Here is a 26,163-nt window from a genome sequence, read left to right as displayed (position 1 = left end):
ATTGATGCTAGAGTGTTTATAAAACGTTGGACGACAAAAATGGTTAGGGTGTATACGAGATCAGATGATGGAGAGGCTATTTTATAAGTTAAGTTATGGGTGTTAGGTGTGTAACATGGAATGTATGTGGTTTAAATGATGCTCAAAAAAGATAAAAAATATTAGTAGCCTTAAAACAAATGAATGTGGATTTTGTATGTATCCAAGAAACACATGTGATGGTAACAGAAGCATATCTCCTTAGTCATCTAGGATTTCATTTATTAGTAGATTCTAGTCAAGGGGAAAAAAAAAGAGGGGTAGATATTTTAGCTAGAAATAAAAATACCTTGACTAGGAAGAAAGCACATGATAAATGGGGAAGATGGGCCATGGTCGAGTGTCTGATAGATGGGGAGTGGACAACGCTGGTAACTGTTTACGGTTCAACGGAGGATGACCCCGAGATTTTTCAATTTTTAGATGTGGAGTTAGCTACCTGGGCACGAAAATTATTTTGGCAGGCGATCTTAACATAAATGGGGCAGATGGATTAGGATTGGGCTCTTTTGGAAAATATCAAGGTCGGAAAAGGAGAGTTAACCAGGCATTACATAGTTTAGTTTTAAATAATGCTCTCTCAGATGTATGGGGGAAAAAGAGATTGGATAACAAAGGTTTTACATATTACTCAGCCCCACACCGAACTTGTGCAAGATTGGATTATTTTTTGGTTTCAAGTACTACCATATCGAATTCAAATATTGAAAGGCTGCCGCGGATCCTTAGTGATCATAATCCCTTAGTACTTACAATAGCAACAAAAACAAATGCTCGACAATATACAAACTGGACATTCGAAAGAGGGCTGTTAAAAGAGGATAAATATATAGAACACATGAATAAGTGTATTAGCGATTTTTTTTTCATTAATAGGGATAGCGCAGAATTGGGGGTGGTCTGGGACGCCTTTAAGGCAGGGGTCCGGGGGGAAACGAAGAGTTTTAATTCTTATAAACGGAAGCAGGAGCAGTTGAGGAATTTAGAGTTATTCGAAAAGGTGCTCAAGGCAGAGGAGGATTTAGAAAAATGTGTTTTGATTGGGACTCAATTGGTTAAGGCCTTGATAGAACTTGTGAAAGCAAAAGGCGAAGCAGAGAGTGATATAGCTAGCAAAGCAGCGAAAATATATACTACTAAAAGGGAGAAGTGTTATGAATTTAGTGAGTCAGTAGGGAGAATTCTGGCTACCCGGACAAGGCAGCAAGAAGCGTCTGGAATAGTGAGAGAAATTAGGGATATGTCTGGTAGGGGGTATACAGATTCGAATGAAATAAGGGAAGTATTTAGGACTTTTTATCAGAAGTTATATGATGATGAACTAGCGGGGGGAGACACCCAGAGAGTTAAAGAGGACATGCAGGAGTATCTTCAGGAGATCCCGGTAGATATATTGGAGGAGGAGGACGCAGAGGGCCTAGAGGGGATCTTGCAGACAGAAGAAATTAAGGAGGCGGTATGGAAACTTCCCTCAGGGAAAGCAGCGGGCCCTGACCAAATACCTATAGAGTTTTACAAGGTGTTTTGGGATATTTTGGAAGAAGAACTAATAAAGATAATGCAGCTGGCACAGTTGGGTGAATCAGCACCCAAATCATGGGGGAGTGCAGAGGTGGTAGTAATATTGAAAAAAGGGAAAAATCCGGAGGAACCAGGATCTTATAGGCCCATCACCTTAATGAATACAGACGCTAAAGTATTTTCCAAGGCATTAGCATCAAGACTTGCTAGAGTAATTCACAAAATAGTTAGCAGTGCTCAACATGGATTTATACCGGGAAGAGGGACTACTCACCACATACGCAAAGTAATAACCCTATTTGATGTTACAACAGTCACAGGAGACCCGATGGCAGTAATGCTACTTGATGCAGAAAAAGCATTTGATCGGGTCTCCTGGGACTATCTTTGGTATGCATTAGAAAGAACAGGTGTTAAACAGGGATATCTTAAAGCTATACAGATTCTATATTTAAATCCGGTAGCAACTTTACGTGTGAATGCTGGGAACACGGGGCAATTTCGAATAAAAAGGGGTACAAGACAGGGGTGCCCCTGCTCACCGCTTTTGTTTGCTATATATATGGACCCACTTATTCGTAGAATAGAGGCATCTGAGATGATTACACCTTTAATAACACTCATTGGGCACTGTAAAATCCTAGCCTATGCAGACGATGTTGCTGTAATCACTCCTAATCCTACTGAATCCATAGAGTATGTAGAAATTAAGGCGATGAAATTTGGAAAGATATCGGGTTAAAAATTAAATACATCCAAAACGCAGATAATTAAAAACTCTTATACTATTTGTACAGATAACCGAGTGACGCAGGTAAGCATATACTTAGGGGTAATCATCTTGGCAGATTTGGATTCTTTAGTAGAGAAGAATATTTCTCCTTTAATTAAGAAAGTAGAGAAAGACCTGGACAGGTGGGATAACTTGCACATGTCAATTGTGGGGCGGACGAATATAATAAAAATGCTGGTTCTCCCAAAATTTTTATATCTATTTAGAGCCATACCTTTGTTATTCGATGTCAAATTATTAAAAAAATTAGAGTACATAATCAATAGATTCATTTGGGCAAAGGGGAAAACTAGAAGGGCCCTCAGATTCCTGACACTCCCGAGAGAGAGGGGAGGCTGGGGAGTACCAGAATTAAAGCTTTATTATTGGGCGGCAGCTCTTCAAAATATGGTTGGTTTGCTGGGGGGGGCAGAGTTAGAAGGCTGGAGTGAATTTGGAACACTGGCAATTTATGGACTAACCTTGGGAATAGAAGTGGAGAATGTGCTTTTGAAGTTTACAGAGGCTAGCTACTACAAAAGGACAAAGTTTAAGACGCTTATAGCAGCATGTACAATTTGGAAAAGCTTCATTAAAAGAGCAGGCTTGGGGAAATATAATTCATACACTAGATTTATAGATAATCCAAATCTTCCACAAGAGATTTTTTCGGGTTACACATTTATTGAGTGGGAAAGTAAGGGAATTAGAAGTATAGGGGACGTAATGGGGGAACAGGGGTTTTTTCAATTTTCAGAATTACAGGCTAGATTTAAGCTAGACACTAGGCATTTTTTAAAATATTTACAAATTAGGAGTTTCTTGTTGAGCAAAAAGGGAGGTCCATTGGGCTTTAGACATGATCCGATTATGGAAGTGGTTCAATCAGGGGAAGATTGTACTATCAAGAGGTTTTATGCCGAATTGATAAAATCAAAACAGGATGATTATGAAAAATGGAAAGAAAAATGGAAAAATAATCTTAATATTAGCGGGGAAAGCTTTGGTATTTCTTTAGAAAAGGGATATTCGCTGTTATGCTCGGCACCATTGCAGGCGCAACATTATAAAACGCTATATCATTTATATTATACCCCTGCAAAAATAGCACAATGGGGAGGTACTGTGGGTATTAAGTGTTATAGGTGTGGAAGTCTGGAAGCTGATCTAAAACATGTATTTGCAACATGTCCTCATCTATATTCACTTAAAAAAGATATTGAAGGCTTCATAAATAACGTTTTAGGAACTGAAATTGTGCTAACTCCCGGAACAATATTATTAGGAGTGAATGTGGAGGATGAACAACTACCAAGCGGGAGGGAATTTATATTTGTAGCATTATCAGTTATGAGATTATGTATAGCGTCTGCATGGATCGACCCTATTCCCCCTACCTATCATAATTGGTTGGCCAAATTAATATTTATTTCAATGTTAAGGTACCGGAGACAACTAGGAATTATTTTAAACTTTCCTGTAGGATAAGATTTTTTTGCAATGGAAGTTGCCACTTTCATAAAATCAGTAAAACATATTAATTCAGAACCTTTCCAATAAATCAAATTCTCCACGGCAGCCTCTAGAATACTCACTAAGCCTTTAATAGCTTTAAAAATTCCAATAGCATCTCCCAGAGTTGTCACCAAAACTCACCAATTCACTATATATAGACCATGAATCCGTCAAAGGGGGATTTAAGTTTACGGAAATAGTCAGTACCTTGTGGTCGCTTAATACTGTGTTGGAGACCAACAGATCTTTCAGGAGAAAAAAGGAGGTGCTTCCCACAACCACGTAATCGAGAATAGACTCACTGATATTAGATTTGTGAGTAAAATTTGCTGGAGTATCCGAGGGAAGCCTTCCATTTACTATAATGCTATCGACCTCTACCAATTCCTCCAGTAATATTTTCCCTCTCTTATTGGTCTTAATATTACCAGGGAAAATGGCTTGGGGTATCTGTAGAGAGTCCTCCTTATACTTATTTCTAAATAACTCTAAACTACAGTTTTGAAATTTTACAGTTAAAATCACCTAACAAAATAATATGGGGAGCGAATTCAAAATCAAGGAGGTACTTTATGTGGGAGAAAAACTTCTTAAAGCCTACATTAAAACTTGCGTCTGGAGGTATATAAGCATTTATTAATACAATTGATTTTCGAGAATTGCCGTTAATAATGTTAGACAGGGGGAGGAGCCAAGCTCGCGAGCGAAATGGTCGCCTTGTAGCTCGGCTCCGTCAGCCCTCTGGCCTGACTCACATATCCTGCTACATATCCTGCCCAGAGACGATACATTTTCGAAGAAAGAGAAACGCAACACTTCGCTCCCACTCACCGTCTGACCTGGAGGCTCCGACTTGCGGTGGATCCGGAGTTGTGCCCTCTCGCGGAAACCGGGGCCTTTGTGAAGCTGAGACCGGGGCTTCGCCTATTGGATCCGGCCTGGCGTTGTGGTGACTGTTGGCCCCGGCCGAGAGACTGCACCACGAGAGAGAGCCACTGTGAGAAATCCCCGGTGATCCTGAACCGGGCCTGCCTTGACGGCCGTGAGGCTGGTGCGGGGCGCGGTGCTCCATGGACTAACCGTGTAAAGGGGTTTCCCCGCCGCCGCTCCGTCCATCGACCCTGGACCCTCGCGCTCGAGCTATACTTTTGAGGAGCGCCGGCTCGAACATAGGCGACCTTCCGCTTGGTGGGGCTCTCTTTTCTGCACCGCGGTGGTCATTGCCGGGACCCCCCCCAGACATCTGTAAAGGCCTACATCTGTGGACTGCTCCGGGGGTGGCGGAGAGTGAAGAAGGGGTTGAATTTACAAAATGGCTGCCGCAGTTTGGAGCTGTGGATTTCCTCCTGATGGCGATCTCCGGTTGCTAGATTGCGCGGAAATATGGCCATGTGGACGTGAGCCTACGATCGGCGACGTTCTTGCGGCCTTGAGATCTTTACACGCGACCTTGGCCCCCGGTGCTCCTGAGGACTTGTCCCGATCCACCGCCATCTTGGGTGAACGCTCCTTCAAGGTCCCCTCTTGCCTCGGTGATACCATTGCCTCACCCCCCTCGATGGCTCCGAAATATGGTGCTGCTATCCACCAACGGATTTGTACATCGGCGGCTTCAGAACCTCCTGTTCGATGTTCGGAAACTGGAGACTTAGACACTGTGCGAGGGCCCGGTCATCCCTGGGTGCCTGAGAAAGATGGCGGACTGCTGCTTGTTTTTACCTTGATGAGGTCTTCTTTCTATTTTGCCAGTATACTCCCGCCTTTTCGAACGACGAGACTGCACTCCTGTTTTTTATTGCCCCTGTTGCTGTTGCTGATATATTTGGATTGCTTACTTGAATTTTTATTCACTTGCTTTTTCATTGACCTTTCTGACCAGCATCTGTATCGTATTCTTTTTCATTTGTGTGCTTGCCTCGCATCGTATTGCACGCTTCAGGCTGTTATTTGGAGGGTGGTAAATGCAGTGAAGAAGGGATTGGGGTGAGATGCATGGCCCCCGAAAGACTATTGGTATACGAATTCATGGCGGAGTTGCCCATATTCATAGTGCTATGAGAAACCTCTCTGAAAGTTTTATTGTGCTCGAGTCTATATCGTTCTGGTACACATGTACTGTAGTGTGTGGTTGGGTGGAGGGCTGTAGCCGACCGTATTTATTTCTGATCTCATGCTCCTCCCTCCTATTTACTATTTTGTTTCCGTATCTTTTTTTGTCTTCTGCTTCTTTTCTCTCTTATCTCCACTATATTTCGGGTTCTGGTTTAGGGCGACAGGCGCGCTGTTTGGAGGATAGGCCGTAGCCTTCTGCAGGGGTGCTGGGTGGGATGGGTGGGTTGGGTCTTTTTTGTTGTTTTATTTTCTTCAGTTCTATGGCCCTTTTGTATATCTTTATGGGGGTGCCGCGTCTATCCTTTGCCTCCCGTGGTATGATTGGGTGGGATATGTGACGTCGCTGTTCCTCTTCTTAAAGTTCTGCTGCTTCCGATGCGACTCCCATGCCCTCATCGTTGCAATTCCCCTGTTCCTATGTGTGTTCCTTGCTATGGGGAGCTTGTTCCGACGCGGCATTCCTCTTCTTTTAATCTGTGTTTTCTTTCCTTCTTTTCTTTCCTTTTCCCTCTTCCTCCCCTCCCCTTTTCTTTTTCTCCCCAGGTTAGTATGGCGGGCTAGTTTTAATGATATTACTATTCCGGCCCCCCTGTTCTGTATCCGAGTGCTATTGGGTGGTGGGTACGCCAAGTTATTATTGATTGCATATTGATTTGTGCTTCCTACGTCTGTCCTTCTACCGATGTGTATAGTACTGCCATCTCTACATTGCTGCCCTTTATCCTCTGGCTGTTAATGATTTGTGCGGGGTATCCGAATATTGTTTTGTTCTCGCTGAGCCTGCCATACGCCCTATCGTTATATTATAAAATTAACCTATATTACTCCTGATTGCTGGCCGTCTAGATCCTCATACTTCCCCCACTCTTTTAGCGACTATATTGAATGTACAATTTTACTCTGATTCTGTGACTACTATTTTGGAAATTTTTGACTGCTTTAACATGTTGTGGCCGGCCAGATCGGTTGTAGGCCCAGCCTTGTATATCCTTTCTGTACCAATAAAGGTTTTTAAAAAAAAATAAAATAATGTTAGACAGAAAAAGATTACTGGGATCTAAGTGATGAGTAAAATTCCATCTTATCTTATTGGAGAGCAAACAGGCCAATCCACCCTTCGCATGGCCTCTCCTAGAAGGGGAGGCTCTACCCTCCAACAAGTAGTAGTCCTTACCCGCATAGAATTTCTCATCACACCAAGTCTCCTGGAGACAGATCACATCAGCTCCTGGAGACAGATCACATCAGTTTACTTCACTCACTGCTCACCCCACCTGTTCCACTTATGCCACTCACCCCATCTGCCATCTTGCAACAGTAAATTAAAAAAAGAAATGTCTGCCTTGCCACGACGTTTGCCTCTGACTTTTTTTCCACTGCTGTTCCGCATCATGCGAAGAAAGCTTTTGTAAATTCTTTATCAATATAAGAAACCTCAAACAAAAAGAACAGATAATGCCATTGAAAGCAAGACCTATTTATTGGCTTTGCAATGCTTGGTATAAATCTGAAGATGCAATCTAGGATGTTTTTCCCTTCAACAGATGTTTGCAGTTGCTTGTTAACTATCCATTCTTCCAGCTTTCCTGGGATGGAAAGTCTTTAGTATGGGTGGTAATATAGCCTTCTTAAAGGTAGTAGAAACTTTTCTAGAGATGATTGATAAATTAAAATTGTTCCTTAGTGTGTAGCCACGCCCCAGTTAAGAGCCATGACTTTACATATAACTGCAGGGTTAAGTCATCCTAAAGTGTTTCTGTTACAACTAGTGCAATACACTAATCCAAACTAAAAGGTTAAAAACATTCAAGAGAGGAACTCCTGTGTGATTTATCTCAGTGTTAAGTAGCTTTAAGTTTCGTAGGTCCCATACCGGAGCTTATTTTCATTCCCAGTATATCCCATTATATCCCAAATTACATGAATAAAACACCTGCCAACTGATTTTCTTGTCATTATGGTCTGTAACTTTTGCAGGTGCATTTTGAAGCATAGTATATAAATGTATGTTTTGAATTCGTTTTGTGTAGTCCCAAATAAATTGGTCTGCACACTTTTCAGACACTATTTAATTTATTTGGAAATAGACTAAACAAATTTAATCTTGGGATATTTCTGGAAGGATGGCTGAGGAAAGCAGTACAATTCCAATTTGTACCCTTAATCTCGTTGGGTGTGGTTGATGGTAAGATAAAACAAACATTGGCAAAACTAATAGAGTTGCCCTTGCCAAGAGTGTGTGATAATAAGAAAGTATGATGCCACTCAAACTTGGTGGCCATATGGTTGCAAAAAATGTAATAGAGCAGTATATCTGATTCCTATAATGTACACTTCGAACAGGTATAGCAATCCTATTGGTGTGCAAGGGAAATGTACTGTTGATTTGAATTGTAGCAGCCTGAATACATAGTTTAAGCACACAAAGGTGATAAAAAGGATAAAGAATGAAAGAAAAAAAGCATTGACAGACAAGTACTAGCTCACCAGTCCAGGCATAGTACTGCCCGTCTTTTAATGCGGTTTTGCAAGTGATCTGGATGTATGCCACACCTCACGGTGCACGGAGACAAAAGTTGAATTGTTCTGACCATTGGCCTATGCTTCATATATAGAACTGACTAATAGATGATTTCGTTTTTGCCCAAATCCCCTCCACTTATCTATATATGTCTGTGTACTTTTAATGTATGATGTGTTGCAGAAGCATGTGGCAAAACAGCTAAAGCTACCTATATGCTAGTCCTAAAAAAGGCTTTCTGATAGCCAGTAGTTTGAACACCCTAGCTACCGAGGAGTTGGGATAGGTTTCCATTCCTGCACTACTTGATCACTGTGTTCTGAGATAAAATGTTATCAGTAGAATAAGGGTTCTATCAGTTGGTGTCTCTTTTGATCTCTGAGTTATGGCCAGTGCTTTGTGCGGAATGGGGAAGATTGGACAAGGTCAGGAGAATGCAATTTTAGTTCTCCCTGACCCTTGTATCAGACAACCTTGTAGAGGACTGTTAATTGTTTCCTGTGCTTCTCTGTCTCCTTCAAGCGATGTTTTTAAGGGGATTTCATGTGAACTTTACTTATTAATTATGTTAATCCACAGCCTGCCCCTTGATTTAGCGTTTATAGTGTGACAGTATGGATTGAGTTACATGTATTTGTGTTTTTTGTTGAAGTACATTTAAAAACAAAACTTTTAAACCATTATGTTAAATCTTTTCTGAAATATTACAGTATATGGTTGCAGCATGGCAAATGAAATATTGCTTATGGGGATCCTCAATGTTTGCCATAGGTACTGAGTTGTCTCACCCACTTGTAGAATCCCAGAGCACTTTTAAGAAAATATATTTCTGAGCGTTCCCGAAAAAAAGGCAACACTAAATGCTCAGCAACACTTGTTTATTGCACAGCAACATTTTGGCTTATTAAATGCCTTTGCCAAGGTAGCGACAGCCCATAAACCACAGGAACAAATAGTGAACCGTAAATGAACATAGTAAATAGAACACCGTCCAAAAGGTCTACTTACGTCATATGGACAAATTAATCTATCAATCGCAATTGTATAATTCATGCCACATCGAAATATCACAGTGATTCAATTAATGTGCACAAATGTGTGTGTGTGTGTGTGTTTATATATACACACACACATTTTTGATCAGTGGTCGTAGAAACTGGTATCCTGTGCTGTGTCCTTACTTGTTGTACTCATGGACAGGTCGTGGTTGAAATAAATAAATATATATAGTTAGGAGCTACTTTCCATAGGAAGAGCATTTTTTGCTATGCCCATAACTTTGGTATCCCTTGACGAATCCTTGCGGAATTTTAAAAACTAGTTTGATGCTCACTTCAGCTGCTGTCTTGAAAATTTCAGGGTGTTCCACCAAGCTGGAGCTCAGAAAAAGGTGGAGTCTCCATGTTAATTTCCATAGGATACTTTAGACACGGCTACAGCCCGAATTGCTGAACGGAATTACACCAAATTTGGCAGACAGGTAGCTGTTGGTCCAGAAAGCACCCATTTTGTTAAATAGTATAAATCCATTCATTAGTTGCATTGAAGTGTTAAGATTTTTAAGATATACAACTGGGGACTTGGAGGCTCTGAGTCCCTATTTGGGGTCTCCTGCTGAGATCTGATTGGCCGCCAACACTTCAAACCAGAATTTGTTGGCGGCCATCTTGTGACTCCGTCAAACTGAGTCACATAAAAAACCTTAAAAAACAGAAAAAGGGTCAGGATAGAAACAACTTGACCCCCCTAGGCCTGTTGGAGGGGGTGCAGTGACCCCACAGGGACCTCCTAGGGCCAAAAAAGCAATACAAGAAAATAACCAGTGACGTCATTTGAGATGTCTTCAGTGATGTCATGAGTGATGTAATATGTGAGGTCATAAGCAGTACATTGTGTGGGCGCAAGCTATAGTTAGCTCAGCTAATTATAACTGCTGAATTTCACTGGTTTTATACGAGTGAAACTTGAATCTAACCATTACGTCCCTGTAAACTTTGTTTTATTTCAGTTACATCTCACACAAGTCCTCCTGAAGCTGGGACCCAGGATCAGCACTGGTGCGCACTAGGGTAGAGGAGCCCCATCACATTACAATCTCTTCTGGTATTGCTACAGCAATGAATGGGACGCGCACTGGTCTGTAATTCCAGTCAAGAAGGGTCATTAATCTATTAGGTGTTGCTTACTCTTACTTTTTAATGCACATAGCTGAACAAGCCCAAAGCATTGTCGGCATATGACACGCCTTGTTCACGTATAGCAATACTCTACAGGTAATAATTAAGGACAGCTGTTTCAGTTATGCACATTAATTGCAAAGGGAGTAAGCAGAGAGATGTCAACGACTCTTTAATTTGGTGGAGACCTACAACAACTCCTGAATAAGTGTGACTGTAGATGGATAACATGATGTGACTCTGTGAATAATGGTGAAATGAGTGGAACTATACAATCATTCTCTGAAAGGCCTTATTTTTATGTCCATTAGCCTTCTATTGACTACCCCGCAAAATAAACGTGGCTTACAATGTGAATTCTGTACACGTTTGTATATATATGAGTTTGCCCTCTTGTCCTTCATGCTACCACAATATGATTTTCAAATCGATATTTGTACAGGTATATTTTTTCCTAAATACCTCGACAACTTTTCAGATTTCCAGTACTGTATTTTTCATTTGTGTGCATATATAAAAAAGAATCGATATAAACAAGAAGCAATATAATCTTTTCCATACTGTACATATTACTTTGTTCAACACCCTACTAAGTTTGCACAAAGGTTGAAATTGCTATAATGGCAAATCTCATCGTCCGCTTGCTGTGTGTCTTTGCCACCCTGTGGCGCTTGTTCAAACCGTTTTCTCTCTCCTGCTCTTTCTGACTTGGATCTGGCCGGCCCCTCTTCTATTTCCATGACCTTCATGAAACTCCTTTAATTGGAGGCTGCAACCACGCCTACCCCAACTCGGACTCAAGCCAATGTTCGGTTACGTAGCAGGTCCTGCCAAATCAGAACGCGCCATCCACCGAATCCCTTTGGGCGCCGTTCTCATTGACATGTGAGCTGCAGCCTTTTCCCCCCTTGATTTAATTAATTCTCCTCCCAATCCACTACTCACAACAGGCTCCTGACTGCCCCTTTTAGCCCCATGCTTCCAGGTTCCGACAGGACGTTTCCAATTGAACACAGTTCTGACACCATTTACGCCCTTAAGCCCGATTGGGGCATTGGCGCACCACACACTGCGGAAGTCTGTACACTTCTCTGGCTTCACACATACTTTAGGTAAGTTCTGTTGTCTTCCCGTGCCCTTCTTGGTATTTTCCTCCCCTCATCTTTACTAACCACATGCCTCCCATTGCTTGGTTTTCCCTCATGCTTCCTGCTCTTGACCGGACGTTTCTTCATGGATGCTGGTCCCATTCCCACCAAGCTCCTCAGCCCGACCTGGGCCTCTGCTTGCCATGCACCGCGGAAGCCATCAGGTCATTTCCGGCTCCGCTCAGACCCTGGGTACGTTTGGTTGCTTCCCCCGCCCTGAGTACCTTTCACTCAGTCATTACGGCCCTTGCCCGCTGCACCCTGACCTCTCCTGCTTCGATTACAAATGTCTTCAGGAGAAGGCCTTCACTTAAATTGCAAATTGTTATAATTGAATTACCACCGCGTTGTACTAATATGACACGCTATATTCTCATCCTTCATGACATGCTACGATCCACAATTTCTTGCAGGTCTTTTTCTTGACTTGTATTTCTCCATTACTACCACGTTGTACAAATATTACATGCTATATCCTCTTCCTTCCTGACACTTCATGATTTAGATTGCAGTTCTTTTACTTGACTTGTCTTTCACCATTCCCGATTCACCAGCGTGTTGTACTAATAAGACACTCTGGATCCTCATCCTCCATGACAATCTATGGTCAATAAACTCTGGCAGAATTATGTCCTCGTCTTTCCCCAAGTGCTTCCTTTGGTTTACACAGGTCCTTCCAGTGCCTCCTGTGTAACTAGGCATTCTTTAAATTTTTCAGAACCCCCTGATATGCATCCGGAGACGCATACCTCCGGTGTTGTTGCCCTAAACCAGCTCCTTGTTTCGCTGTGGACGCTATCCTGACTACCCTCATTGCCCCTCCTTTCTATTCCTTGATTGGTAATTGTCCTATTCGTAACACATGCCAGCTGGACTGCTTTAGCTATCTTTTTATTCTTATTCCATTCCCTTTGTTTCCTTTTTTTCCTCTATCATACAGCACTGATCAATACTGTTGTAACCCAGTCCTGAAGATGACCCAAATTTATCACAGGTCGAAACGTCGTCGACTACCCAGCGCAACTTCTGGCGCATTTTTGATCTTTAAATTTGTTGATGATGTTAAATGTCCCTCATAATCATATAAGAGCATTTCTGTACAATCACAACAATTTATGAAATTGTTAAAATTCTTTCGTTTTGCGCCGTCTTCTCGCTGTGTTCTTATCTCACTTGTCACTTGCGCCGTTCTCACAATTGCATGAGCGCGGTTGTGCACAAGTTCCTATGAGTTACACCCTCATTCAATGTATATAGTGTTGATATTGTTTCCTGTTTCCTCCCCCTCTTTTCCTTCTCCCGAAATACATTTTTACTCTCTATCAAATTAAAGAATCGGTGGGCATCTCCCTGCTTCCCTGCCTTGGCAGTTCATGTGCATAATTGAAAAAATTGCTCTGAATTATTACCTGTTTATTACCTGTTGAGACATTGTTGTATGTTACATTACTAGACACTCCGGTATCGACTGGGTCTATGGGTATTCTCCTGTTGTTGTTTATTGTTCACATATAGGCAGGTGTGCCAAACCAGCACTACTTGTGAACAAGGCGTTTTCCTCGCTGAAACGCTTTGCGTTTGTTCGGCTATATGGATTAAAACATAAGATTAGGCAACACCTAATGGATTAATGTTCCTTCTTGACCGTAATTGCAGACGAGGGTACGTGTTCCTTGCATTGCAGCCGCAATACCGGAAGAGACTGTAAAATATAAAAAAATAATTATATATATATGTATGTATGTATGTATGTATGTATATATATATATATATATATATATATATATATATATATATATATATATATAATATATATATAAATATATATATATATATATATAAATATATAAATTTATTTTACAAAGAACACCATATATTTTTTTACTCAACTGTCACTTTAGGTTGAAACAGTATTTTACAATTAGTTGGCTTTAAAAGTACTTTACAAATATTATCTACCTACATGTAATAAAACTGAGGTTACAAAACTGTATTTTACAATTATGAAAAAACTGCAATGTGGATTTAAATTGAAAAAGAAAGACAGACCCCGCACATGTAAATATTTCTTTTATGTTTGTTTGCACTGGCACTTTAAAAAGGTGTGTGCTTCACGACCATGTTGTCATGTGATCAAGGCAGGGATCTGCCGAAACGCGTCGTGAGGATTTTGGTGGCGTTTTAAGAAATAAAAGTTAAAGCCCCAAATTGGGTCTGCCTCGTCTTCTGTGCGAATCCGGCTGGAAGTTGCGGTTGGAGCGAGCATTGTTGAAAATATATATATATATATATATATATATATATATATATATATATATATATATATATATATACATACACACCAAAGCTGCAGTGCTTGTCATGTGATCAAAGTTCATAAGAGCCGAAACGTGTAATGGCTGCACTTTGAATTAACAACTTTATGCACTGATTTGGTGGGCCGTGCCCGTTTGTAGGAGGAACTCCATAGGAAGTAACGGAATAAAAAGTTGTGTATATACATTAGCAACCTGTGTGCAATATAAAGATCATCCATGGAAACAGTGGAAAGACTGTGAGGCTGTGGGTGTCAACATAAGCATTTACAGTTCCAGTAAAAATATCTGCAGGGTTGCAGAATAGGCCGTGATGGAAGCCCAATCGGATTAGTGGACTACAAGTACCATAATTCCAATGGTGAGAATTGGAAAAGGAACACCCAGATCGATCTTTTAACAGAATGTGTGCCTCCACCAAATTCTCTGTAATTAAAGTGGGAAATCGATCCCTAGTGGGCAATAAGCAAATAGGAGCCTTAAGTTTAACCTCAGGAGATCAAGTAAGTTTATCTACTAGCTACTGTAAGGCTATGAGTATAAGTACAAAATGTACCATATGGAAAGGTGAAGGGAGCATTCGATCACAGTTGTTAAGATGCAATGTCCATAACTGATGACCAAGTAGGTAGAAAGACCACAGGGATGATTTTTTTTGCAGCAGTCCTGCTTCCTGAGATTTCTGAAAGCAAAGCTATGTCCCGCTCTCAGTGAATGAGGATGAGATCATGGAGTTGCCTCTTGCATTAAGCTTATTCACTGCTTAAAGTTTATCTGTGAACCTGCTGCCCACTACAAAGCAACATGCAATAAACAGTGAGATGAAGCCATGTGAGGTGAGCTATGCTCTCAAAACAGGAATGGAAGGAGGACAACTGGGTCCTGAGAACGTATGGATGGTCACAATGTCATTTTAGGTGGTGAACCTTGGCCCAAGTGGGTTATAGTGGGACCCATTACAGAGAAGTGTTTAAGGGTGTGTGCTACACTTATACTGTTTGACATCAGAGAATGCCAAAGCGAGGAAACTGAGGCAAAATCAGGTGTTTTCCACTTTCTACTGAAAAGCAAAGATTCCCTTTAGTGGTGTTCTATTGCCAATAATTGGTCTTATCTGAAAATTTAACTGAAAATCGAAAACCCTAAATTTAGTAAACTAGGATATAACAAACCACATATACACTCACACTCTCTTTCTCTCGATGGGACAATGAGCAAACACAGTTTTGTTCAGTAGTACGGCTACAAGTCAGTACATTAATTGCTGCTTCAAGTGAGGAGTCAGATGCCTTAGTTTTAAAATACATAATCAGAGAGTCTCGGATGTCCTTGGGCCTAGATCTAGCAGGTAAGAATGTCAAATAGGTTTCAACTAAATCTTTACACAGCACTACGTCCCAGAGCCATGAATCCACTGTCAGTGGGGGACCTTTCATCTATGTACCCATAATCTGTTTTTTTTTGTTGCTAGCACTAGAAATCATGCTGCCAGTTTCCTAGAACTCCTTAGAATTAGTTTAAAATACGCCAACAAGGCATTCAGTTAGTCTACATGTGCCATAATTACTTCGGTACGAGGTATGTACAACACACCAAAACGTGTTATGCGTTCAAGTTGTGTCTGCTCCATAGCCCAAATCATGCAGTTATCAATCAAGCTCTAATAGGCAAAGAGTAGTATTGAGGGTCATTTGTCTAATTCCATGCCAGTCAGTAAATCCCAGTGTAAACTCTTTCGATTAGTGCATGATATCCCCCAATAAATAATGGAAAGAACGATGAGACATTTGTTTATCCCCATTGCTATGGTGCAGAACAAATTGTCATATATTACAACACACATCACTGGAGAGTGATTTCAGAATCAGTAGATCAGATAGGTGCAAAAAATCTATGAGAGCTAATGATTGGTAGCAAAATGGTAAGACAATCAAAGGAAAATCCGGGAGACATTGCTAACTCCCAAGTAGATGTCAGGTGGCACAGTCAATACAGTAGACTTTATCCATGAAGTTCTAATTATACAAGAAGACATTTCATAAGTTCTCGTGATTAATATTCTGGATTGAACATTAAACCAGGGTTCCTGGAGGGAGCTTGATGAAACAACTGCAATAGTTGTAAAAATAGCAGGAAACCAGGTGGGTACTGAATGTTGAGTAAAATAGCTACTCTCGGAGTAGGTTCAAGTCACCTCTTCTGAATATCCCGCTGAGAACATCATTCCAGTGCCATTGAGAGTAACTCCAACCGGAAGTGACTATGAATACCTTTTGTCAAAACAAGCGGTGGAGGTGATATCTAGTCATTCATCCAAAAAGAAAGGGAATTTATTCTTGTTACTCTCTGCTTAAAAAAAAAAAAAGAGTCCCAAACAAGAATTTAATTTCAATCTTGATCTCAAGAAAGCCAATACATTGATAAGGGAACACAATGTCAGAATGCTGGCATGCCATAAAATCCCCTCTCAATTACATCAGTGGGACTGGATGTGCACCATAGATCTTTGGGATGCTTACTTCCATATCCCAATTATAGAAAGTTTGGGGAAATTTGAGGTTCCTGGTGGGCAACAACCAATTCCAGTAATGCCATTCGGACAAAAAAGACATTTAGTCTATTCATGCCTGGACAATTGACTAATGAAAGCCTCAACATCACAGGAATCTCTGCACCATTATCAAATATCTCCTCATCTATAATATTGGCATGTATGCTGGACAGGGATCTTCACCCATGCAGAAAACGTCAAATGCCCATACTTCGTCTCCAGGTACTATCAACCATGAACAATGGGTATGGGTTTTTGACTCGTCTCAGATGTTTCTGTACACCTATCCTCTAATCCCTTTGATTCCAGCAGTACTAACCATGCTGCTTTATTACAATGCCGGGATCGTAACTTCAGAGTGGTGGTTCCCTAACCTTTTACATCTGTTGAAGCACCCACACAGGAAAATGCTGTACATAACATCTACTGCACACGTTTTGGGTCCAGTTTCTGCAAACCTTCCTTAATTGAACGTAGCAGTGTGGCTCCTGAGCTCGTACATATAGGGCATTTAAATCTGCCACAAGAGTTGTTACATTTTGAAAGAGGCTAAGTGTGCTTCAGCCAGAAAATCTTACACTTAAATGAGAGATTCTGTATCTGGCATGTATTTAGAACAGCCGCTACTCTTCCAGGTGTCAAGAAGAGGCGATACTGCCTTACTGTCTCCTCTTAGCAAGGCCTGAATTGCACTTCTTTTCTTTACATGTTCTGCCTCTTACTTCCTTTTACAAACTTCTTTCTTTTCAATGCCTGTCTTGAAGAATTTCTTTGGGGTATTCAGATGATATTTTCTCTTGATAGAACTTCTTCCCACATTGTGAAGCTTACATTGTGCTCTCTAAATTGATGTGTCCTGCCTTTGAACCGATCAATATGCATAATTGCATCATCTAACATGGAAAACTAACTTGCTCGCAACTATATCCTCTCTTCGAAGTCAGTGAGATTCAGGCCCTGTGCCACTTCGAATTCTACACTATGTTCCAAAAGCACGAGATGGTAATGCGAAATCATTTGAGTTGCCTCTTTAAAGTAGTATTAGATGTTCATGTTAATCTTATTATTTAAATGCCAGTTGTCATTCCAAAACCATCCGCTCTTTTGGAGGGGTTCTTCACACTTAGTGGTAGAAAGTGTTACAGTTCTATCTAGACAAAATTAAAGATCTTGGTTGATCAATTCTAGGCCAGTTGAAACCATATGGCAAACAGAAGCATCCCTGGTAGACCTAAAGTTCATTCAACGAAGCGGAAAAGGTGCTACGACAGCCTTTGGCAGACACATCCCCAGAAATCTACAAACCCTGTATTTTGGGTCTGTCCACATATTCACAAGACTTTGTCTTGAATCAGACTCTGAGGCTAATGCCAAGATAAGACAGTCTTCATTATAGAACCTCTGTGGGTAGATCACATGTTTTTTTATCATTCCTCTGCTGTCTATATGGGATCAGCTTGCTATGCTATTCAGTTCTTATGGCTATTAATGATGATCCACTGGAGAGGAATTAAATGTTACTTACATGTAGTCCTGATTATCCTCCAGGAAAATACTTATTAAAGTTATAAGCAACTTTCCCATCTCCATGGAGAAATGTTGGAAGTAGTTTTTTTCATGACATTCCATACAATATTCTGTCTTCTTCTTAAATGTTAACTGGCGTAACTGCCAACTGACAGAGCATGAGGGTATACTGATGAGTGGTACGACTTAAATGTGCAGCGTCTGTTTTTTAGTCTATTTTCAGCAGCCAGTACTGCCTACATTATTCTCCTTTTCTTTTTTGTAAAACACTTTTTTTAAAGGTTTGTGAAAGATGTTCCCATTGAAGGAGAACTTGGGTTAAAGCTAAATAACTTTTCATTCTATGCCTAAATCTAATTGCTATATAGTTTATATCATGTTTCTTGGTAAACTGATTTTTGTGTGTTATTTGAAAACTGACATGCATAAAGTAATTTTGTTTCTGATAATATATTTCATTGAGGTAGTCTGATAGTCACTTTGGTACATTATATGCACATAGCTCTATCAATACTAACTATGGATGTTTTGGCAATAATTAGGGTCTCAGTAGTCCCTCTCGGGCCGATAACAGGAGATACTGGCCTCATAGAAATTACAAGTTCTCATGGCATGCTACATTTTCTAATTTGTCTCCCTTTACACTAAACCAGTGTGTATACCAGATCCCCCTGATAGTTCCAGGTCTATGGGACTCCTTAATGATCGAATTGTGATCTAGCGGTATCTCCCTCCCCCACTAAGTTAATGATTCTCATTGTAACATTAACTCCAAAAAGGAAAATACTCGTGGGATTTATAGCCATCTTGAAATGGGCACATAAGTTCTGACATCAGTAGCGGCTGGTAAGGAACAGGGGTGGCGGTGAGAAGGGAACAAAATATAAATAAAATAAAAAACACTTACCTTCTCACGGCCGCCATCTCTACTCCGCTTTACTTCCTGATGAGTCCTGGAAGCAGGAAGCACATAGGCTCCCCTAAGCCAATCACAAAACTGCAATGAAGCTTTGCGATTGGTTTGAGCACCGGGGTTCGGCGCTCAGACACTGACTATGAGCCTGTGCCTGTTCCCCACCAGGCTGTGCATTACAGCCTACTGGGGAACATGCAAAGTGTGCATGACTGTATGGTCGGCCCAAGATGGCCGGGCATCTTGGAATGCGCACTTGAGTGCATGAACCACTCCTCCCACTGTGGCACAAGCCCCGCCCTAACCCAGCCCTGTAGCTATGACAAATAAAATGATAATAACGATGTCATTATCATTGTATTCTTCCTTTTTTCCTGAAAGCAGTGGGGCAGCGCTCCTCCACCTTGGTGGAGGAGTCGCCCTGCCTGGCATGCTGCTTGTTGTGGTGATGTATGTTATCTCTTCTCAGTTTACAAGCATTACATCCACATTTGTTCATTACATTCACTTAGTGGGCTGAAAAAATTGGGAATGCATGTGAAATGGTTTGTAAGAGTTTGGTAGTTATGACAATGCAACAAGTCCAATTATATTTCCAAATACAAGATGAGTTTTTTTTTTCTTTTCAAGGTCAACAATTCGGGAAAATGTGGAAATGATCAAACTCCAGAAGCAGTTGGTGGAAAAAACCACTTCTTTAACAGCACTTGAAGGGAATGTTCAACAACTTCAAGAGGTAATGTATGTGATGCAGCGATACAGAGAAACAGTAGTGATCATCCGTGTTTATGCACACAAAATGTCTCCTACAAACATTCCACTGTTACAACTGCCAAGTAGTTTAATCTATCTACTTAAAATAAATCGTGCTGGTATGTTTAGAAGTAACGTTCCACATATTCTGCCACTTTCCTGCTGTCAGCTTGTATTTTTAACCCTTCCACATAGTGGTGCCACTGGAAAATGCTTCTAAAGTTGTTAAATTAAGCTTGCATATATGTATCTCTCACACATGGGTGCGTTAGGCGGCAGACCTGCCTACAATGATCGCTTATGCGCCCTGTTTCTTTTTCTCTCTCAGACAGTATACAGTAGAACGTGCTTCACTAATGCTTATAAAATCCTATGAGGGGCCTTGTCTCTGGTTATTTTTTGGATTTTTAATCACTTTTTTGCTGTTTTTATCACCCTCTTCTCATTTTCCTTCCATGTGGGAAGAATGTACCTCAACCTTATGGCTTTACGTCATACAACAACTTACCTGCTTAGCTTCTGCATCGCCTACCGAGCAAACACTCATCTGGTGCATGGTTTTGCTATGTGTTCTACCAGTAGTTCAGAACAAACTCACTTGCAAGCGGAGTAAGAGTAAAACAATCCTGCAAGATGTGCGACTCAATAGGAAGAAAATTATAGCAAGAATAAGGGACCCCCTCTGTCAGTAGTTTCAGGCTAGGGAAAAGAGGGGATAGAAATCTACACAATACTAAATAAATTCCCTCACAATCTATCAATACTTTTCATTAGAACACTGTTCATCTAGAATTTGTCAAACATTTATATACAACAGTGACACATACGATCACATTTTTCCATTGTTTTTATTGTATCAAAACTTCATTTCTTTGTTCATTTCTTATTCTCTTATTTCTTTTTTTTAAATATATATATTTTCTTCATAAGAACCAGTTATACAAAATTCATTTACATTTTACATGATCATTAGAACCATTTATATTGACCCAATGTTATTAAAAAAAACAGAAAAAAACACAACAACCCTAGATTAACTACAATTAATACAACCATACTACAACCACTCCAACTCATACATTCTCACACAGACTACATACACCCAGCATATGTACACAGTAGAGGTTTATGTGTGAGAAAAGAACCCCTGCAAAGAAATAGACCTAGAATTCAAAGCACGAGGCTCAGCACAAGGTCGACGCGCGTTTCGGTGGAGTAAAGATAAGACCACATTCCTCAGGACCTTTCCAGATACCCACATCAAACTCTCAGCTACCAGGGGACAAGGAATATAAGAAAGTTTTGATTGAGTCGTAAGTTAGAAATTATAGTTATCCTCTTAGGGTCCAAAACTGGAATCCAGCCGGATCCTCAGTTGGAAAAACTCTACGGTCAAGTAATATGATCCTCAATTGAAACAAAGTTCACTTAGTTCGTAAATTCTTTGATGCTATCAGGTTTATCCAGTTACGGAAGAGGGCTCAATAGTTGACCTCAACATCTTAGATGTAGGAAGTTCACTTGTCGATTTCCTCTGTACAGATGTATAGTAAATATTGTTATGATTCAATTTGGACGTTCTTTATAAATTTCTCAATAATTCTGTCTCTAAGTTTCTCCGTTTCGGCCGCCCGATGGCAACCAATAGGAAGAAAAGTCAAGAAGCGAGCATAGCATTACTACCTATGGGAAGTGGTCCAGAGTACATTTACTGGTTTTGAGGTAGCAAGATACCTTTCTCTCAGTGACCTTCCATCAGGGGCGTAGCTTCAGGGGGGGTGATTGGGGATTTACACCCCCCTTATAAGTGTATTTATTTTGTAAATAGTTAGGTGCAGCAGCTTTCAGTTGGAGGTGTCTGTCCGTTTTTTTCACCATGGGATTTTAATTACTCACTCAGACAAAATCATGCTCATGCCTGTTTTGAAGACCTTAAAACATAGTTATTTTACTAAGTACTATGTTTTAAGTACCCCTCACAATCCACACTTTCCTTTTCCACTGGCCCTTAAGCCCTCCTCATGCACTGCTTCTCATATAATGATTAACATAATATGCCAGTCTGATTATTGAGAAGTCTGAAGCTCAAATCCCCCCCCTCCCAGTCTTACTGACCAAGCTACACCCCTGCCTTCCCCCTCCTGCATGGCAGTCACTTTCCTTGGCCCTAAGCTAGTGGTTTAAGTAACCCGGTGAAAGTTCAGTGCACCGTGCCACATGACAATCTTAAACCCAGTACCAGACAACCTATCTGAACGAGATTTAGCGAAGTGTCGCAAAGCACCCTGGGATCAAGGGCCCTTCATTGGCAATATTTCCTTTAGTTTCAAAGACTATTTTGGAGTCAGACAACTCTTTATTTGGACATTGGGAACCCAAGCTGCCTTTGGGTTATGGGGTTGAGTTTGACTCATCTACATTGTGGAGGAGTGTGGCTCAATGGTTAGAGCGGCAGACCCTGATGCAGAGTTCTGGCCAGGGACCAGGGTTCGATTCCCGCCTTGGCGGGGTCTTGGGCTCAATTTTCTCAGACCTTTTAATTCTCGCCTCGGTGCCTATTCTAATCACGGGCCCCATGCTGCAACTCTGGGCAATAGCTTGCTTAGCCTCCACACCGGCCCCAATAGCGCTAAGGATGCCTGGCTTCACCCTGGGGGTGCCCAGGAGTGGACACTTCACAGGGAAAGCCAGGAGGGGTTCCACAGCGGTATGAGTATCAGCGACAGGAAGCCGAATAGGCGACACCGCAAGGTGACCGTCTGGTGACAGTGCGCTCTATAAGTACCATGACATTTACATTTACATTACACCCTGTTAGACCCGTCAGCTTTTTGGATGGTCTCCCCTTATTTTTGTCCCTTTCTGCCTCTCCTTATTTTTTTCCACCAACCCTTTTTGTGTGGCTTTAGGTCTCCGGGTGCCCCACCACTGCTAACCAGTGCTGAGGTACAGGTGCGCATTCCTAAAATGGTGGATGGGGTGGGGTTCCTAAGATGGATGCCTGCTAGAGTTACCTCAGTGCTCTGGCCCATAGGATAGCATTAGAGGGTTCCAGAACCTTCCAGTCCACTCTAGAGACCTGGGTCTAGGCAATATAAGGGAGGACATTGGTCGGCCATTTTGTCACTACTGGGATGGCTGGAGTGCAGCCTGCAGTGTGAGGGGGATTGTGACTCAGGCTACTCTGACTGCTCCTAGGGGCTGCAAGTTGGTTATGGGAGCTGTCCTCGTTCCTGTTGATCTGGCCCTGCCTATGAGGAATTTGTCAGGACCAAGTTCCAGTGTGGCCACTTCAAAGAAATAACTAATTTACCTCAGTAACTGGTGAAGGTAACCTGGCCCTGGCCTTAGAAGCCTTGGAGGGTGGTGTTGTGGCTGAGTAGGGCTACGTGAAAGAACGAACGTCCACCACGATCTCTGTGGTAGAGTGGGGTCTCAAGCTGGGCCTTATGAGTGAGCGCTAACCCCGTTGGTATCCTTCAAAGACTGGTACATTCATAGAAGCATTGGCCGTGCCCTTTGAGCCCCCCCTCCTTCTCTGGCCGCTGGGTGATCTCCCTGAGGTGCCGTGTGCAGAGATTCCGCGTCGGGCGTGAGGAGAAGGTGAGCGCCGCCAGCTGGGAAAGAGACGCTGGGCGGGGTCGCTTGGCAACCGGACTACCGCCCCGCGCGTCTCCACACACTCTGTCATTCCGGAGTTCCCTGACGAGACGGAGCCTGCCGCAGCCTTTGAGAGGCCGGGCTGCTTCTCGGGTGAAACCGGAGCTGAGAGCGAGGAGGGCCTTGAGCTTCAGGATCTTTGGGGAGTGTCTCCGCGGACCGGCAGGGTCCCCTGCCGTCTCTGGCGAAAGGAAAGAACGGAGCGGGAGAAAAAAGAAACAAAAGGGGGAGAGTTCGGCCGCATACTCTGCCCTAGGACAGCAAGGAAAGTGCTAGTCGAGCGCAGAGGTATCTGGGCTGGGGGGAGAGGGGGAGGAACAGTTCAAGATCGGGGTTGGTAAGAACTGGGCCCCCGGGGACAGATCTCTTGTGAACAACTCGACTTGTCCAAATTAAGATAGTGGGGTTCCAACATATAATTTCCCTTTGGAAGTGAAACCTCTCCGATACTCGGTGTGGGCACAAGAAAGAGATCATGTCCCTTGACACCGCAACCAGTAGGATGATTCTCTAAATGCTTCCATTAGCTTAATTTGAGTAGATACTGAGACCTGCTCAAATAGAATTTGAGTTAATATTGAAGGTGCAAGTGAATGGTTGTTCAATTTTCCATTACAGTCAATGTGTTTATCTGACTAACTTATCCGATTCTGGCACAGGTGATCTAAGAGTCTTATTTTTGCTTGCTGTCAATTTCTTTGTACTTCAAATTAATGTGAGAAACTGTGAGGAATTGTAATGTACAGTTAAAGTAGTGCAATTGTACTCAAGTGAAATTGACCAAAGTACCACTTTAAGAAGCAAAGCATCTTTCAATTTCCTGTCTCAAAGCAGAAAGATAAAACCTCACGAATCTTCTATCAAACTGAAAGGGTGTGGCGTCATTTTTGGTGGGTCTGCGCTGGGGTGTTGTAGTGAGTGTGACGCAAGCACGACACATTTGCCATCCAGGTTTAGCCTCATCACCCAGAGCCATGCTACCCTAGGTGAGCCAGAAGTCGTGGTTTCAACACACCCCATATGTGCCAACATTTGGAACAGAAAGAAGGGAGGTTTAAAAGGCAAACAAATATCGGAGTAGTCTGTTTCCCCATTAACTGGCATTGAAGTGGAGGGTTTCTTTTTCCAAGGGAGGGTAAGAGGAAATAAGCCTTGTATCTAGGTCCTGGTTAGCAGCTCAGCTCTTTGTATCATGAAATGATACCAATTCTTAAAAAAAATATAGTGGGCGATGTCTGTTACTGTCTCACTTCATCCTATTGCGCTCTTTGGTACATTATTACAACTTGCAGGAAGTGCTTCCATGTGAATGCACAAGGGATTATTTTAAGTCTGGAAAATACACTCAGTCATTACACTGTTTAGCCCATTCAATTCTTTATCTCTTGTTTGCTTCGTACAGAAAGCAATCTTTTCTTAGGCCTCACCTACCAGACAGTGCAATTTACAGTGGTAGTAGATCCCGCCTGTTGTTTACCATTGGTTGGCTTTATTGCCACTCTCATTTGTTTGTTTCTTAATCAGTGGCCTGTATGTGTTCCTCCCAATGAAGCAAAGCCACTTTCGGATGCATGAAAGACATCTACTTGCGAGGGAAGTTTATTAGGTTAGGGCGCTCGACCTCGGACCTGGGGGAACTGGGTTTGAGTCTCTGTAATGACGCTAAAACATCCTGTGATTCTGGGCAAATCACTTAGGGCCAGATGTAGGAAGCCTAATACCGGTCGGTAACGGCTGAAATTACCGAGTTTCGACCGTTACCGACCGGTATTTGGCATTTGGGGTGTAGGGGCCTAATTTAAGGATTCGGTAATTTACTGAATCGGTAATTTCAGGAATTGGTAAATTACCGAATTCTTAAATACCGATTCGGTAAATTACCGAACCCTTAATGTAGGAAGCACTCAAGTGAGTGCTTTCACTTGTAAGGATTTGTTATTTACCACCAACTACAAGTTGGTGGTAAATATAGAAAACCTTAAAAAAAAAGCAATTTTGTGCTTTTTTTCAACTGTGCCATGTGGCAGACATACATGCCCTTAGGGCATGTATGTGTGCCACATGTGCACCCATGCACTGTACAGGGGTGCAACAGGGTGTCAATGTGGCACCCTGCCACCCTTGTAAGTCTACCCCCTAGTACCAATTCGGTATTTACTGAATCGGTAATTCTCATTCATTCCTATGGGCCTCCAGGCCCATAGGAATGAAGGGGAAATACCGAATCGGTAAATACCGAATTGGTATTTACTGATTTTTACCGATTTGGTAAGATTTACCGAATCATTAGCTACATATCATTTACCGATTCTAAAATACCGAATCGGTAAAATTCGGTATTTTAGAATCGGTAAATGATATTTACCTACATCTGGCCCTTAATCTCCCCATGCCTAACAAAAATGATTGTGTGTCCTCATGTAACTTAACTGGTCCTATGTAAAGGGCTCTGATACCTGATTCGGGTCAAGTTCGCGCTATATAAAACTCTGCCAAAAAAAAACTCCCCTCTACTAATCTTCACATATTACTGGCCCCTTAAGGGCAACGTTCCCTCAGTTCCCAAATTAACTTTCAACTCTACTCTCATTGCAAATACTGCTGACTACTACCACCCGTAAATGGCTCACAACTAAGCT

At 41.8% G+C, this 26,163-nt stretch overlaps 1 protein-coding gene across 4 annotated transcripts in view; it reads left to right on the top strand.

Annotated features, from left to right (window-relative positions):
- Positions 1-26,163, top strand: part of RPGRIP1L (RPGRIP1 like) — an 827,898-nt gene that overhangs the window by 223,116 nt on the left and 578,619 nt on the right. For all 4 annotated transcript variants that reach the window (XM_078668308.1, XM_078668309.1, XM_078668306.1 and 1 more), the window contains exon 7: positions 19,742-19,847. In XM_078668308.1, coding sequence (XP_078524434.1) covers positions 19,742-19,847 — 106 coding nt within the window. The remainder of the gene's footprint in view (positions 1-19,741; positions 19,848-26,163) is intronic.

The sequence above is a fragment of the Lissotriton helveticus genome, chromosome 12, assembly GCF_964261635.1.
Source record: "Lissotriton helveticus chromosome 12, aLisHel1.1, whole genome shotgun sequence".
NCBI classification, from domain to species: Eukaryota; Metazoa; Chordata; class Amphibia; order Caudata; family Salamandridae; genus Lissotriton; species Lissotriton helveticus.
This window is presented reverse-complemented; position numbering and strand designations above follow the sequence as displayed.